Source organism: Eumetopias jubatus, unplaced genomic scaffold (assembly GCF_037043125.1).
Source record: "Eumetopias jubatus isolate StellerSeaLion01/CBP00866 unplaced genomic scaffold, mEumJub1_p1.0 scaffold_6, whole genome shotgun sequence".
Lineage (NCBI taxonomy): Eukaryota > Metazoa > Chordata > Mammalia > Carnivora > Otariidae > Eumetopias > Eumetopias jubatus.
Window position 1 is genome coordinate 141897811 of NW_028274812.1, and position 15334 is coordinate 141913144.

Below are 15334 nucleotides of genomic sequence, written 5' to 3' on the forward strand. Positions count from 1 at the left end.
CTGTAGGGCAGCGGCGGGATCCCGGGAGGGAGGGAGGGATGGGAGCAGGGAGAGCCGGTGCCCGGCGGAGCCCGTGCGTCCTGCTCCCGCTGCCCGCCACGCGCCCGCCTCTCTTCTCTGACCCGCGTCACTTGGCTGCCCGTGCTGTCTCCGTGCCTTCCCACCTCCCCTCTTTGCAATCGAGCGCCTTTCTTCCTCCCCCTCCCCTCGTCCTCTCTTTCTCTTATCTGACATTTGCTTCGCCTGCCTCTGCCCACTCCCCGGCGGCTTTCCCTCCCTGGCAGATGCGCCCGCCCTAGTCCGCCCTCGCACAACCTCCAACTGCAGGTCAACTGGTTTGCTAACGCTGGCTTAGGGTTGCTCTTGTTTAAGCGTTTTTCCATAAGTGAAATCAGCCGCTTTCCCCACCAGGCTCCAGCTGTAATTGCTCCTACTTGGCTGGTGGGGGTGGGGATGCCGTGGGTGTGCTCCCATCCACACCGCGTGCTAGGGTCGCTGGGAGAGTTTCGGGGCGCCGGGGGAGGGGGGGAGTAAGTACCCCCCACCCTGGACGCTTACTCTCAGGCCTGGCTACCTCAGCTGCCTGTGGGAAAGTCAGAGACCCACGAACCCAGAGGGGACAACGCGAGCCGAACCCCTACTGCTTCTAAGTAACCGCGCCTAGGGCGCAGCCTCTACCAGTCATCTGTCTGCCTGAAGCGCCCTCCTCTCAGCCCTGAAACCAGGGGCTGAATCACTGGGGGCGTCGGGTGCACCCCTTGGCGAGGGCGCCTCCGCCGCCCCCGCGACTCCCCCACCCCGCCTTTCCCGCACCGGCACTCCTGCCCCCTCCGATGTCCCTAGGGAGGGGACCCTTGAGGATCCGGGGGCAACCAACTCCGCCCCCGCCCTCTGGCGTTCTCCTCGCCTAGCCCGCCGCGCGTGCCCGCCCTGCTCGGCCGCCCTGAAAGCCCAGGCAGCCGCAAGCTCCACGCGGTCTCGGCCCGCAGGCACCGCGGCGGGGACGCCAGCCGGGGTCCGCACGTCGCCCGCTAGCCGGGGCGTGGGCTCCGGACGCAGCGCGCGCGCAGAGAACACGTCGGCGTGCGCAGCGGAGGTCGTGGGCACGCGAGAGGAGGGGGGGCCCAGTGGCTCTCGGTTCCGGTCACTGACGGAACCGGGCGCCACCGCCGAGGGCCCGGCTGGCTCGGGGGCGGAGGAGGGGCGCGCGGGGCACCCCCCCGCCCCCGCAGCCCCGGCCAGTCACAACTTCAAAGGAGGGCCGGGAGCGCGCGGGGAGGGGGGGGACCGCTTCCCGTGGGCAGCGCGTGTGCGCGCGCGCGCCTTCAACTCCCCCGGTCGTAAAACCTCAACGGAAGACGGGTGTTAAAAATGCTGCTGACAGGATCGCCTGAAACATGTTTACAGTAGGAAAGACTTTCCTCCAAAAGCACCGCCTGAGTCGATTCCAATTTATTTCCTCCCTGTAACTGTAACCGAAAGGCGAGGCGCGGCCGCGGCGGCGGAAGGAGGCTGAGCACCATCAATCGTCGCCGCGTCCCCGCCGAGCTCAGCGCAGGAGCAGTGGCCGTGCCTGCGCCACCGAGCGCGGCGGCCCCGGCCGAGGGAAACCATTTTTTAAGGCGGAGGGGTGGCCATTGCTCGTCCTTAAGCAGTGCGCGCCGTGTCTCCAAAGCCGCTGTCCAAAACGGATTGCGGCTGGCCGGGAAACTGCCTTCTGACTCGTGCCTGCTGCCGCAAGATGATACGGACGTGGTAACTGATAATCTCCCGAGTTCAGTTACTGGGTCCAAACGGGAGGCTAGCCTTGGCTTCCCCAGTCTCTGCGAGCCTCTGACAAGTGAACAGGCGGCCGTTGGTTGCCTTAAGTTTTGATTTACTGGGGGGGGGGAAAGGGGGGAATCATCTGAATTCGCCGACACACCCTATTAACCGCTGATCGCTTAAACTGCTACCCAAGGAAGGCAGGGTAGTGGAGGATGATAGGGGTTCGGGGGAGGGGAAGAAGAAAGAAGTCTGACCATCCCCACGTTTTCCCACGTCTCCCCGCGGGCGTAGGGAGGCTCAGCGCTGCCACCTGGCGGCTGCTTCCCCGCAGATTGGCAGCCCTCTGGCCGCGGAGCAAACCCAGACCCCGGGCGGGGAGTGCCTTGCCCGGGCCTCCAGAAGAGTAGGAAAGCTCGAATTCATGCTTCAGATCCACGTGACCCAGGCAGAAATTCGTTTTCTGCTTGTGCTCGTGAGAAAATGGAAAGGAAAGGAAAAGGGAGTTGGCATTGCCAGAAAGTGCTTGCTTAATCCTACCAGGCGCTACCTCAATGGTTAGGAGGGGAGAGAAAGTGGCAAAAATTATTAGACAGTCTTGCCTCTTAGCTTATTCTAAGAGTAAAAATAAATCATGGGTTTAATTTTGCCCCAGACTCCCTATTTTAGTATTTTGTAAATAAGAGTTACTTCCATGTTATTTTTCAATACAAACCCTGAAAGGGAAGTCCAGTTCTAATAAAACTTCATGAGCCCAAAAAGGATGAAGTGGAAGTTTTATTTGCCTCTTGATTAGAAGTAAATCAGCCTCCGTTGGAAGGTTCTTTTCCCTCAAGTGTGGAACTGAAAACCCTGTGCCTTTCAGTTGACAAAGTCCAATGACATCAAATTTCCCAGGGCTGCTTCCCTGCCTGCTAAAGTAACAAAGACTGGAGGGGGGGTGTCCCCACCCCCTCTATTTCATTGGAACTGAATACTTGTCAGGTTAGCCAGCTCCCACAGTCATGGTTTCTATAGCCAAGGCAAGGCAAAATCTTGCAAATCAGTGCAAATCCAGGAGATTTGTTAAACTAATTTCCCTTCAGTTCCCCCCTCAATGCTATAGGAATATATTAAGCAGTGGGACAGAATCTTATTTCCACCTATACCCCATACCATTTATGGATGTGAGACTTTATGCTGTACCGGTGAGTGAGAGCAGAAGAAATGAATTAGCTGATATTACATCTCAAACAGAATCCCATTATTTAATGGAAAATAAGATAATTTACCTTCATTCAAAATTTGAAATGTCTAACATCAGGGCCAAAAAGACAACTAGTTTATTATTCTAAAACAGGATTTTTTTTTTTTTGCAAAATTATCTTGGTTTACTGTTAATATGGCTTAAAGAGTAGCATTAAGAATTTCTTCATGTACTGCAAAGCCAGCAGAGGGAACAGTGAGTACTGATTTAGTAGGGGCCACCAAATATCTGGTATTTGGGGAAAAAAAAAATGTCAGTAACGGAGAACTGGTTACAAAGCATATGAAGTTAGGTAATGAGAACACAGAAATCTTTTCTCATTACTTGATATTCAGGGCCCAGTACATTCCAGCATGCACATGTTTACTCAGTTGGTGAGAAAGATGGACTTTAATAAAAGCCATTTGTCAAACGTTTTCTTACATTTGAGAATACACAGAAGAACAAGCCTACTTTAAGAGTCTAAGCATTCATATATACTATAATACAGCCAATGAAAATTACTAGTACCGTATTTCTTCAGTTCTAAGTACTTGTCCTTTTCATTTTCAACATCTCTGGAATAGGGAGAGGTCTCACAACCAGGGGCATGTCAATGTCTCATTGGCAGTTTTCCTTCCTTAGTTGCATGTAACAATGGTGTGTCTTAAAATCTACCAGATTTGTTAAAATACAGAAAATACATCTCACAATAGAAATAGGCCAGTGGCTATTTTTTTAGTATCTACTTTTAAAAAAAACCTATGTGCAGGGCACCTGGCTGGCTCAGTCGGTGGAGTCTGCAACTCTTGACACCTTGGGGTTGCGAGTTTGAGCTCCACGTTGGGTGTAACGATTATTTAAAAATAAAAATCTTAAAAATAGATAAATAACCTGTGTGCTTTAAGCATAAACAAAATTACTAGGACTGCTTTGATTAAATCCCACTTTCCCCCATGATTTTCAGTGGTGGAATCAAAACTGGCTGTAAAAAATGTAATCAATTATATTGATAGTCACCTTGACTGACTTACCACAAACTAGCTACAGTCTCAAATCATTACTTGGTACAAATCCCAAAATAAATGAAGTATTTATTCCCTTTTTTTTTATTCTAGTGAAGATACTGATTTTATAAATAATAGACGTCTTAGAGTAATTTTTATGTCAGAGTATAACATTTAGGATTGCTCAGGTGTTTTAGTGTGCACACCAAGGCAAATAAAACGCATGATGACACATCCAACTTTGTTACATGCAAAAAAAGGTGCCTTGTGGGTTTTTGTTTAAGATTTCTTCCCCCGTCTGAAAGAAAAAGTATATAACTTGGGTAGTTAATGGTCAAAAATTATTTGCTTTTACTCACAAAAACATGCTTGCTTGTGGTTGATCCTTACAGATCCAGTCAGATGTCTCCAAAGGGTGTTCTTTCCAGTAAAATTCTAAATCCAACAACCTGGGCCTCTGGCTAGCCTACGTACTTTAAAAGTTTGACAAGATAAATAGAAATCTGCTGCCTAGCACTAATTTGATCTGAATCAAAAGCTCACTTAATTTTGTTGGGTTGGCCCTACCAACCACCTATCCCTGGCCTGTAGAAAAACAGTTTACTATTACGGCGTTAAGAAAGACCGATTTTTACTAGAACTCTAATTTTCACACCATGGAATAGAGGTAAATTTTGTGGCCAAATAAACATGTATTCTGATTACCTGGCAAATTCTCCACAATAGTCTTCACAAAGTTCCTTTTGTTTAAAATCATTAAGACTACAGGATTGCTACTGTTGTCCTTGTAGGGTTCACATAACATAATCTGAGATTACTTTTCAAATTGCTTGGTGGGTAGAGCATGCTACTCTTGATCTCAACATCCTGAGTTCAAGCCCCACGTTGGGCATGGAGCCTACTTAAAAAAAAAAAAAAAAAATCGGTGACCATCCTCAACTTGGGTCTCCTGAACAACAACATGCCTCTTCTACTAGAAGGAGTGTCTCTGGCATTTGAATTACCAAGAGAAAGATAACAGCATTCACTGAGGGCTTAAAATGCATCAATCTCATCGAACCCTCATAACAACCCTTATATAAAGTAGCTCTTGGTGTTCCCATATCACAGATGAGGAGAAAGACTTAACCATCTCTGCAGAGTACAAAACCAGTAAGAAAGACTAGCATCTAGGTCTAATATAAATCCAGAGGCTCCAGTGTCTTCTGCTACCAGTCACACCACATCCTTCTTTCCCTTTGCCTTGACCTTTTAGCTCAATTTGATTCAAGTAACATAGGAGGAATATATAGGAGAAAATACATGAAGGAAAGAAGTCAGAAGGGTTTGGGTGCAGGGAGAAAGAGAGTGAAGTAATCTTTAGTGTTGAAAATGGGGGAAACAAATATTTAGAAAGTAAAAACGATCCCAATCTTTTACCCGACATTACCATCCTGCACGAAACTCTACGGAAATTCTCCCCTTAAGTATGGAACACTGTGTAATGTGTTCCAATGGAAAGCTCCTCTGTTTGGTCTATCCAGGATTTATAGGGGAGTTTAAATCATTAAATAACCATAGTTAACCCCTGTTTGGTTAAGAGAGCAAGCAATTATTGCAAAAATTCCTCTTCTCTGCCTTCCACAAACAGCACAAAAATTACTCTGAAGGGATTTACATAATACATCAACATCTGTGCTGTACCTAGAGCTGTTAAAATAATTGTGATGACAGGTGTCTAGGTACCACTTTCTTAATGGTTTTCAATATCCATTGATTTATTGTTGCGGCTTTCCTTCCCCCTTTTTACATCCTTGGCTTTATGAAGGATCCGAGGAACAGATTTTGCACTAGAGGCTGATTCTTTATTCCAGTACTGAAAAGAACTAATAAAAATAATCACTTGGCTTTTAAGCAGAAAGCTTCCATTTACAGTATTTCACCCTTACCGCCCCCCCCACTTCCAAGCCCCTTGTTATCTAACATAATGGTTAGAATACATTTCCGTCTCTCCCCTTAATAATTTCATGCATTAACATCCTCTTTACACACCACACACACACACACACACACACACACACACGCACACACACAGCAAAAGGAAAAAAAAGGCAGCAGAAATCTCAGCTGTACTTCTAGCCCTTTTAAAAAGTTTGCTCTGTAAATTGGAATGAGGTCAGATTTGGAGCTTCTCATTGCACGCGGAGATTATTATTGCATCGGGTTCCAAGCCAATGGGAAGCCCGGGGGAGGGGCTTGGCACGAGGAAGCGTTGGTTACAGCAGCTGATTGGCCGCGGCCAAGACTGTGAAAGGATAAAGAGGCGCGAGGCGGAATTGGGGTCTGCTCTAAGCTGCAGCAAGAGAAACTGTGTGAGGGGAAGAGGCCTGTTTCGCTCCCGGGTCTCTAGTTCTTGCACGCTCTTTAAGAGTCTGCATTAGAGGAACTCTGCCATTACCAGCTCCCTTCTTGCAGAAGGGAGGGGGAAACATACATTTATTCATGCCAGTCTGTTGCACGAAGGCTTTTTGGCTTCCTACCTTGCAACAAAATAATTGCACAAACTCCTTAGTGCCGATTCCGCCCACAGAGAGTCCTGGAGCCAGAGTCTTTTTTGCTTTGCATTGTAGGAAAGGGACTAAGTGATAGAGACTATGTTGCTTTCCTGAGCTCCTGAGAGCGCTCGTGAACTGGAACCAACTGCTTCAGGGGAAGGAAAAAAAAAAAAAAAAAAAAAGACTTGCCTGGGAGGCGGCGAGAAACTTGCATTGGAAGCTTCAGCAACCAGCATTCAAGAAACTCCTCTCCACTTTATAACACGGTCTCCAGACTCAGAGCCGAGGGACAGAGCAAACTGCGGCGCGGTGAGAGAGCGAGCGAGAAAGAGCGAGAGCGAGAAGCAGAGGGAGGGAGAGACTCTCCAGCCTGGGAACTATAACTCCTCTGCAAGAGGCAGAGTACTCCTTCCCCGCATCTTTTGGAGACTTTTCTCTCTGCGCCCACCACCGCCCCGGCCAGGAGTGGAGGGGCCCGCACGGCCGCCGCGCGCGTCCTCCCGCTCGGCGTGTGCTTGGCCCGGGGAGCCGGGAGGGCCCGGCGATCGCGCCGCGGCCGCCGCGAGGGTGTGAGCGCGCGTGGGCGCCCGCCGAGCCGGGGCCATGGTGCAGCAAACCAACAACGCCGAGAACACGGAAGCGCTGCTGGCCGGCGAGAGCTCGGACTCGGGCGCCGGCCTCGAGCTGGGCATCGCCTCCTCCCCCACGCCCGGCTCCACCGCCTCCACGGGCGGCAAGGCCGACGACCCGAGCTGGTGCAAGACGCCGAGCGGGCACATCAAGCGGCCCATGAACGCCTTCATGGTGTGGTCGCAGATCGAGCGGCGCAAGATCATGGAGCAGTCGCCCGACATGCACAACGCCGAGATCTCCAAGCGGCTGGGCAAACGCTGGAAACTGCTCAAAGACAGCGACAAGATCCCTTTCATTCGGGAGGCGGAGCGGCTGCGCCTCAAGCACATGGCTGACTACCCCGACTACAAGTACCGGCCCAGGAAGAAGGTGAAGTCCGGCAACGCCAACTCCGGCTCCTCGGCCGCCGCCTCCTCCAAGCCGGGGGAGAAGGGAGACAAGGTCGGTGGCGGGGGCAGCCATGGGGGCGGCGGCGGTGGCGGGAGCGGCAACGCGGGGGGAGGAGGCGGCGGCGCGAGTGGCGGCGGCGCCAACTCCAAACCCGCGCAGAAAAAGAGCTGCGGCTCCAAAGTGGCGGGCGGCGCGGGCGGCGGGGTCAGCAAACCGCACGCCAAGCTCATCCTGGCGGGCGGCGGCGGGAAGGCGGCGGCCGCGGGCGCCTCCTCCTCCTTCGCGGCCGAGCAGGCGGGGGCCGCGGCCCTGCTGCCCCTGGGCGCCGCCGCCGCCGACCACCACTCGCTGTACAAGGCGCGGACTCCCAGCGCGGCGGCCTCGGCCTCCACGGCCGCCTCCGCCTCGGCCGGCCTCGCGGCCCCGGGCAAGCACCTGGCCGACAAGAAGGTGAAGCGCGTTTACCTGTTCGGCGGCCTGGGCGCCTCCTCTTCGCCCGTGGGCGGCGTGGGCGCGGGCGCCGACCCCAGCGACCCCCTGGGCCTGTACGAGGAGGGGGGCGCGGGCTGTTCGCCCGACGGGCCGAGCCTGAGCGGCCGCAGCAGCGCCGCCTCGTCGCCGGCCGCCGGCCGCTCGCCAGCGGACCACCGCAGCTACGCCAGCCTGCGCGCCGCCTCGCCCGCGCCGTCCAGCGCGCCCTCGCACGCGTCCTCGTCGGCCTCGTCCCACTCGTCCTCGTCCTCGTCGTCGGGCTCCTCGTCCTCCGACGACGAGTTCGAAGACGACCTGCTCGACCTGAACCCCAGCTCAAACTTTGAGAGCATGTCCCTGGGCAGTTTCAGCTCGTCGTCGGCGCTGGACCGGGACCTGGATTTTAACTTCGAGCCCGGCTCCGGCTCGCACTTCGAGTTCCCGGACTACTGCACGCCCGAGGTGAGCGAGATGATCTCGGGAGACTGGCTCGAGTCCAGCATCTCCAACCTGGTCTTCACCTACTGACGGGCGCGCGCGCGGGCTGGGAGGAGAGGGCCGGGGGGCAAGGGGGGGGGAAAGGAAGAAGAGAGAGAGAAGTGGACAGAGAAAGAGTTGGAAGAGAAAAGGGAAAAAAGAAAAAAAAAAAGGAATAGAAAAAAAAAAATGAGCGGGGCCGCGTTCGGCCGCGTCGCGGTCGCCGGAGAGGAGCGCGGGGGGCGTTTTGGGGACCCGCGCTCCCATCCCCCACCTCCCCGACCGCAGGGACGCGGAGGAGGCGGCGGGGAGAGGAGGGGGCGACCTTTTATTGTTGTTCTTGATGTTGTTGTTGATGGCAAAAAAAGCTACTTGGAGTTTCCTCCCCTTTGCCCGAAGAGACCCCCCCCCCACTTCCAGCGAGCTTCCGGACTTGTCTGCTGCACCCCCAGCAAGAAGCCGACTTGGTAGTTTTTCTAGAGACTGAAGGAATCTCGTCCCTTTTTTCATCGCCCCCTTGCTGTTTTTGTTTTATTTTATCTCATTTCTTGGTCAAGAGAGGAGGGAAAAAGAAAAGAAAAGAAAGAAACCCAACGCGCCCCTGGGGATTTAGTTCTCAGCACCCCCGCCATCCCCTCCCCCTGAAGAAGACAGAAGGCTCCGGGCGTGGAATTGGACCGACGGCAGATATTTTGGGGGGTCGCGCAGGCTCGAGTGCCAGGACAGAGACTCCACGCTGGCGGATTCCCGTTTTGTTGGGTTTTTCCTCCTTTTTCCCTTTCTTTCTTTTTCCTCTTTCTTCCTTCCCTTTTTTTTTTTTCTTTTTTCCCCTCGCCCCCCCCCCCCCCCCGCAGCCAGAGGAGAAGCGGAGAGCCCGGCGAGGGGCGCGGGGCGGGGCGCGGGGCGGGGCGCGGGGGGGGCCGCGGAGGAACTGGGACGGATTTGCACGTTCGGGGGCAGGTGGCGCGTCCTGGCGGCCCCCGCACCCCGCACCCCCGAAATCAGTGAGGTGAGACTCCGCGGCCCGCGGGCGTGCAGGAGAGCGGACTGTTTGATGTGGTACCGGGGGCCGTGCAGGGGCGAGTGGTTTCGGGCGGGGGGGAAAAAAAGAGGTTTTTTTCTTCTCTTAAAATCGGAATCGTGATGGTGTTGGATTATTTCACTGGTGGGGTTAATATAGCATGTTATCCTGTCTATCTTTTAAAGATTTCTGTATAAGACTGTTGAGCAGTTTTTAAAATAGTGTAGGATAATATAAAAAGCAGATAGATGGCGCTATGTTTGATTCCTACAACAAAATTATCACCAGCTTTTTTTCATTCTTAACTCTTTAAAGGATTCAAACGCAACTCAAATCTGTGCTGGACTTTAAGAAAAAAAAAAAACACAATTCAGGACCAAATTTTTTCTCAGTGTGTATGTGTTTATTCCTTATAGGTGTAAATGAGAAGACGTGTTTTTTTCCCTCACCGATGCTTCATCCTCGTATTTTTTTTCCTTGTAAATGTAATCAGATGCCATTTTATATGTGGACGTATTTATACTGGCCAAACATTTTTTTTTCTTATTTTGTCCCTTTTTTATTTTAACCTTTGGTTTACTTTTTTTTCTTTCTTTTCTACTTCCTTTATTTCTTCCTTCCTTTTTTTTCTTTTGTTCTTTTTTTCTTCTTTCTTCTTTTTCTTTTTTTTAGTAGTTTGTTGTTACCCACGCCATTTTACGTCTCCTTCACTGAAGGGCTAGAGTTTTAACTTTTAATTTTTTATATTTAAATGTAGACTTTTGACACTTTTAAAAAACAAAAAAAGACAAGAGAGATGAAAACGTTTGATTATTTTCTCAGTGTATTTTTGTAAAAAATATATAAAGGGGGTGTTAATCGGTGTAAATCGCTGTTTGGATTTCCTGATTTTATAATAGGGCGGCTGGTTAATATCTCACACAGTTTAAAGAATCAGCCCCTAATTTCTCCATGTTTACACTTCAATCTGCAGGCTTCTTAAAGTGACAGTATCCCTTAACCTGCCACCAGTGTCCACCCTTCGACCCCAGTCTTACAAAAAGGGGAGGAGAATTAGCCAAACACTGTTAGGCTTTTAAGAAAAGACAAATTTTTTAAATAAAATGCCGTTCTGTCCAGAGGCTTTAAAACTGGTGCATTTACAGCAAAAAGGGATCCTGTAGCTTTAACTTGTAAACCACATCTTTTTTGCACTTTTTTTATAAGCAAAAACGTGCCGTTTAAACCACTGGATCTATCTAAATGCCGATTTGAGTTCGCGACACTATGTACTGCGTTTTTCATTCTTGTATTTGACTATTTAATCCTTTCTACTTGTCGCTAAATATAATTGTTTTAGTCTTATGGCATGACGATAGCATATGTGTTCAGGTTTATAGCTGTTGTGTTTAAAGATTGAAAAAAGTGGAAAACATCTTTGTACATTTAAGTCTGTATTATAATAAGCAAAAAGATTGTGTGTATGTATGTTTAATATAACATGACAGGCACTGGGACGTCTGCCTTTTTAAGGCAGTTCCGTTAAGGGTTTTTGTTTTTAAACTTTTTTTTGCCATCCATCCTGTGCAATATGCCGTGTAGAATATTTGTCTTAAAATTCAAGGCCACAAAAACAATGTTTTGGGGGAAAAAAAAGAAAAAAGAAAAAATCATGCCAGCTAATCATGTCAAGTTCACTGCCTGTCAGATTGTTGATATATACCTTCTGTAAATAACTTTTTTTGAGAAGGAAATAAAATCAGCTGGAACTGAACCCTAAATCTCGACTTTTGTCATTATTATATGCCCAGAGCCTAAGATTAGGAGGGCCCACCAGTGTAGAAGCTACCCCATCTGCCTTAGCTCTGAGTAACTTCTCCGAGGGTAGCCTGTTCAATGCTTTCTTCCTGAGGAATACCAAGTTCCTCTTGGCCAGATTTGGCCAGCCCAGACCCTGAAATGACAGCGTCAGCTTGAATTATGTGTCAACTCTACACGCTTTCTAGGAATTTTCCGAGTTTACTACATTTAAATAAATGCCCTTTGTCTTGAAATTTAAAAAAGGGGGGGGGTGAAGGGCAATGCGGAGAGGCTTCTTTACAGATGAAAAGTGGCTGGCTGATCTGTATTTTAACCTGTGCCTAAAGCTGCTTTCTCCTCCACTTGCCAGTAGTTACCATTCAGCGGTGGCTAGAATCGTTGTACACGGATCAAGAACAAATACGCCCGTTAAATTATTGCTATATTTACGGAGGAGGAAGCCATCACTAATTTCGAAATGGAAAAGTTGTATAAATTTTTCCCTCTGAAGCAGAAAGACTCACAAGGTGCTAAAAATCTCCATTTTGTGCCATGCCCATTTTTGTGGGTTCTTAATATGAGAGAAATGCAACAATAGGGATGACCTGGAGAAGTGGGCTCCCTGAGGGCTGAGAGGAAATCCAACCCTCCTCCTGGATCTGTGAATAGCACGCATTCAGCTAGGGGAGATTTATACGTTTTATATGCATCTGGTACAGCAGTATTACTGAGACCTGTAGGCAAGGAGGAAAAAGGCCCATTAGTACTCGGTTTGGAACCTGCAAATTGCTAAGTAGCACTATTTCCTGTTTACTTTGAGGGTTAACTATTGCCATTAACTAACAAAACCCATCTTCACTTCCAAACGTTTGTTAATTAAAGATGCGTGCTCTGTATACCTTCTGGTTTTTTAGCACTGGAGAGAAGGGGTTAATGAGCAGAAGTGTTTGGAAATAATCCTTTAACCATCAGGATTGCTTGTAGGTAAGGCAGTATCCTGCATCCTAGAACAAGAGATTTTTGGAGACTAGTACAAAACAAGCACATTTTTTTGTTCAGCGAAGAGCAGTAATCTCTGCCTCCAAAGTAGTACAACTTTGTGTTTCAATATAAGTTCACCTTTTTAAAATTATTATAGCTACTAGTTTCCAATTTTTTCTTGTATTTTGCTAATATAGTTTTAATTGCATTTGTGTTCTGCAATGGTAAGATCTCATTTTTTAAGAAGACAAGATAACATGGCATCTTGAGTCTCTTTCAAAAACCTTTGCAGAAGGAATGGGGGAGATTCTTTTTATAAAGTGCTTACATTTAATTTCTGTTCCTTGTCGTTACAGTAATGTGATTGTTTCGTTTTTTCACATCCAAAGTATCAAAACCTTGACATAAGTGAAGCCTTTGTGATGCATTTTTTACATTTTATTTTGTAGGGTTCTCCTTCTGGAACTGTGTATTTGGCCTTTATTTTCCATGTAAGGCAGATAGATGCTTTGAATATTTTCTTGAAGAATTTTGATAATGTTCCTTTAAAAATAAAGGCTTAAATGTGTGTGTCTTCCTAGCAGGTGATAGAGTAACTGTGAGAAACATTTTTGTACTTTCCTCTGAAGCAGTTTTCTCATTCAGAAGGTATCCTAATGTGTTGGGGGGGCGGGGTACAAGGCATAATAAACCTGAGAAATCAAACAGTTTAGTATGGCTTTTTCTTTCAGAACATTTGGGTCAGCAGAAAAGAATAAATTTCAGATTTCCTTTTAAGACCATCAAACCATTTTTCCTTAAATGCACTGCTTCTGGCCCTTTGGCTCCATCAGAAATGTGAATCAGTAATAGACTTGCTGATGCAAATTGTGTCACTTCCTAGTTGAGTACCTGTAAGTGCCAAGAAAAAATACAGAGCATGTAAGCTGATACGGTAGGCTGAGTGCCTAAAATGGCTTCTTGCATTTGTGCCCCCACTGCTCTGGGGACCGGGGTGGGGGTGCTGGGGACGCTCAGGGATTCTGAAGAAAGTGAAAGCAAAGGGTTGGGAAGTGGACACGGCAACATAAGCTACTAAGTATTTCCTGTATTTACAGGGTATTCGTGAATTAGAAACGGCGGTTTGGGGAATGCTAAGGGTCAGAATGTTTAATCATAAATTTAGAGAACAGTTTAAGGATCCCATGGAGGCATTGGAAGGATCCCTGTGTCCAGGAAAACTTAAGAATTATGCTAGAAATACAAACCCATCTTACCCATTTGGATTTCTCAGGGTGGAAGGTTGGTATGCTTTATTTTTCTTGTGGTTTTGTTTTATGCCCCCTTTTTTCCCCATTATTTGAGGCCTCTACACTACTTTTTTAACCCATATTTGCTAATATCTATCCTTGCCTGTCTTGTCCTGGAAAATTCTCTCCATATATGTTTCTAGATCTTTACTCTGGCTGTCTTTCAAAAACTAAAGTGGAGGGGGTGGGTGCATGGTGTTTCAGACTCTGCTAAAAATCTACCAGATTCCCCTCTGTCCAGGAGAGAATGCAAAATTCACATGCTGCCCCTTAAGGCTCTTCACGAGATGGTTTTAGCCTGCCTAAGATCCTAAGTTCTTAAAAATAAATGCCCCAGAATCCGTGTCTTCCAGTCTGGTCCATGAACCCCGACATCAGAATTATCTGGACATTCTTGTTAAGGGCAGAGATTATAAAGATTATCAGACTCAGGTGGGGCCCTAATTGAACCCCCCCATATATTTCCAATGTTCCCTAAGTTTGAGAATCCCTGCCCCCCCATGGTATTTTAGCATCTTCTCCCAGTAAGTATGCGGCAAGGCATTATTACTCCCTTTCGTTACATGGAGAAATTGAGTTCAGAGTGGCTCAGTGACTCGTCTGAGGTCAGGAGGTCAGAAGTGAGACAAAGGGCAGAGAAACTTCTTGAGCCAAGTTCTGATTTCCATACTAGATGTCTTCAGTAACCAAGAAACAGACTTTAGCCAAGGCCTTAGGCCTGTGGGCCGGGATTCTGTCAGCCCCCCAACTCGCAGTCCACTTCCCAAGGATGCCCTCCTACCAGCCTCTTTGCAAGAGCAAGATTAAGTGATGAGCTAGGTTGAATATTTGTATATATTCCAATTCAACAAATGTGCTCGGATAAAAGATGAACTCAGAGACATGTTTGGAAGAAGTAACTGAGGCAGAGGAGAAGAGAACGGTAGAAATACAGAGAGCGAAACTTCTGTTTGGTTGCCTCAAAGGCAGATTCCAGCAAGTGAGAAAATTGGAAATTATTCAGAGGAACGCATTCAGCCTTTATAGAGAGGTCTACAAGCTACCTATTATATCCTAATGAGATTGACCGTTGGCTACAGTTAACTTGAAGGGTTTTATGGTTTCCTGCATGTGTTGTTTTCCTTCTCAATGTGAAAAAGAAGAAGAAGGAAAAAAAAAGCCTCACATCACCAAGCGGTATTTCCCTGGGGCCCATTGGACCAGGCTGCTGCATTTCGGATTGTGCCTCTGTTAACAATGCACCTCCCTGCGTCTGTGTCAGAGGGTGCAGGTGATAATAAAGTTCGCCTATTTTATTTTCTTCGGACACTTTCCATCCAGGGCAGTTGGTTTATGGAGGACTGCCAAACACGCCAGGCCGAAGTCTGGTCACGAAAGGGAGATTCACCTAGGGCCTTCCTCTACCCTGTAGATTTTTGGCTAAGGACAACACCAGCTCATTTGTGCACCAGTACACAAAATTGCTTTGCGCACACGTAAGTCCTGCAAATGATATTCCCTTTGAGGTGGGTCGTTGTTTTTTTTTTTTTTCCCCCCCAAGGGTAAGCCATAACAGAAGAACCAAATGAAATATCGTCGTTGAGCCTGCTTGGTTCCTTAGATATCTTCCCCCAGAAATAATTCTGTGGACTAGTTTTTAAACACATAACGAATGTGCTGTTTCCTGGCACAATCTGCAGTTGAAAGACAGGAGGCAAATGAAAACACTATTATGCTCCATCCATGCTCCAGATAGTGAATGCCCAACAGTGTAGCCTGATGAT

At 48.2% G+C, this 15334-nt stretch overlaps 1 protein-coding gene across 1 annotated transcript; it reads left to right on the forward strand.

The window, feature by feature from the left end:
- The first annotated feature begins 6307 nt into the window (after positions 1–6307).
- Positions 6308–9342, forward strand: SOX4 (SRY-box transcription factor 4). Its single transcript, XM_028107556.2, has one exon. The coding sequence runs from the start codon at positions 7134–7136 to the stop codon at positions 8550–8552; it is 1419 nt and encodes a 472-aa protein (XP_027963357.1). The 5' UTR covers positions 6308–7133; the 3' UTR covers positions 8553–9342.
- The last annotated feature ends 5992 nt before the right edge of the window (positions 9343–15334 follow it).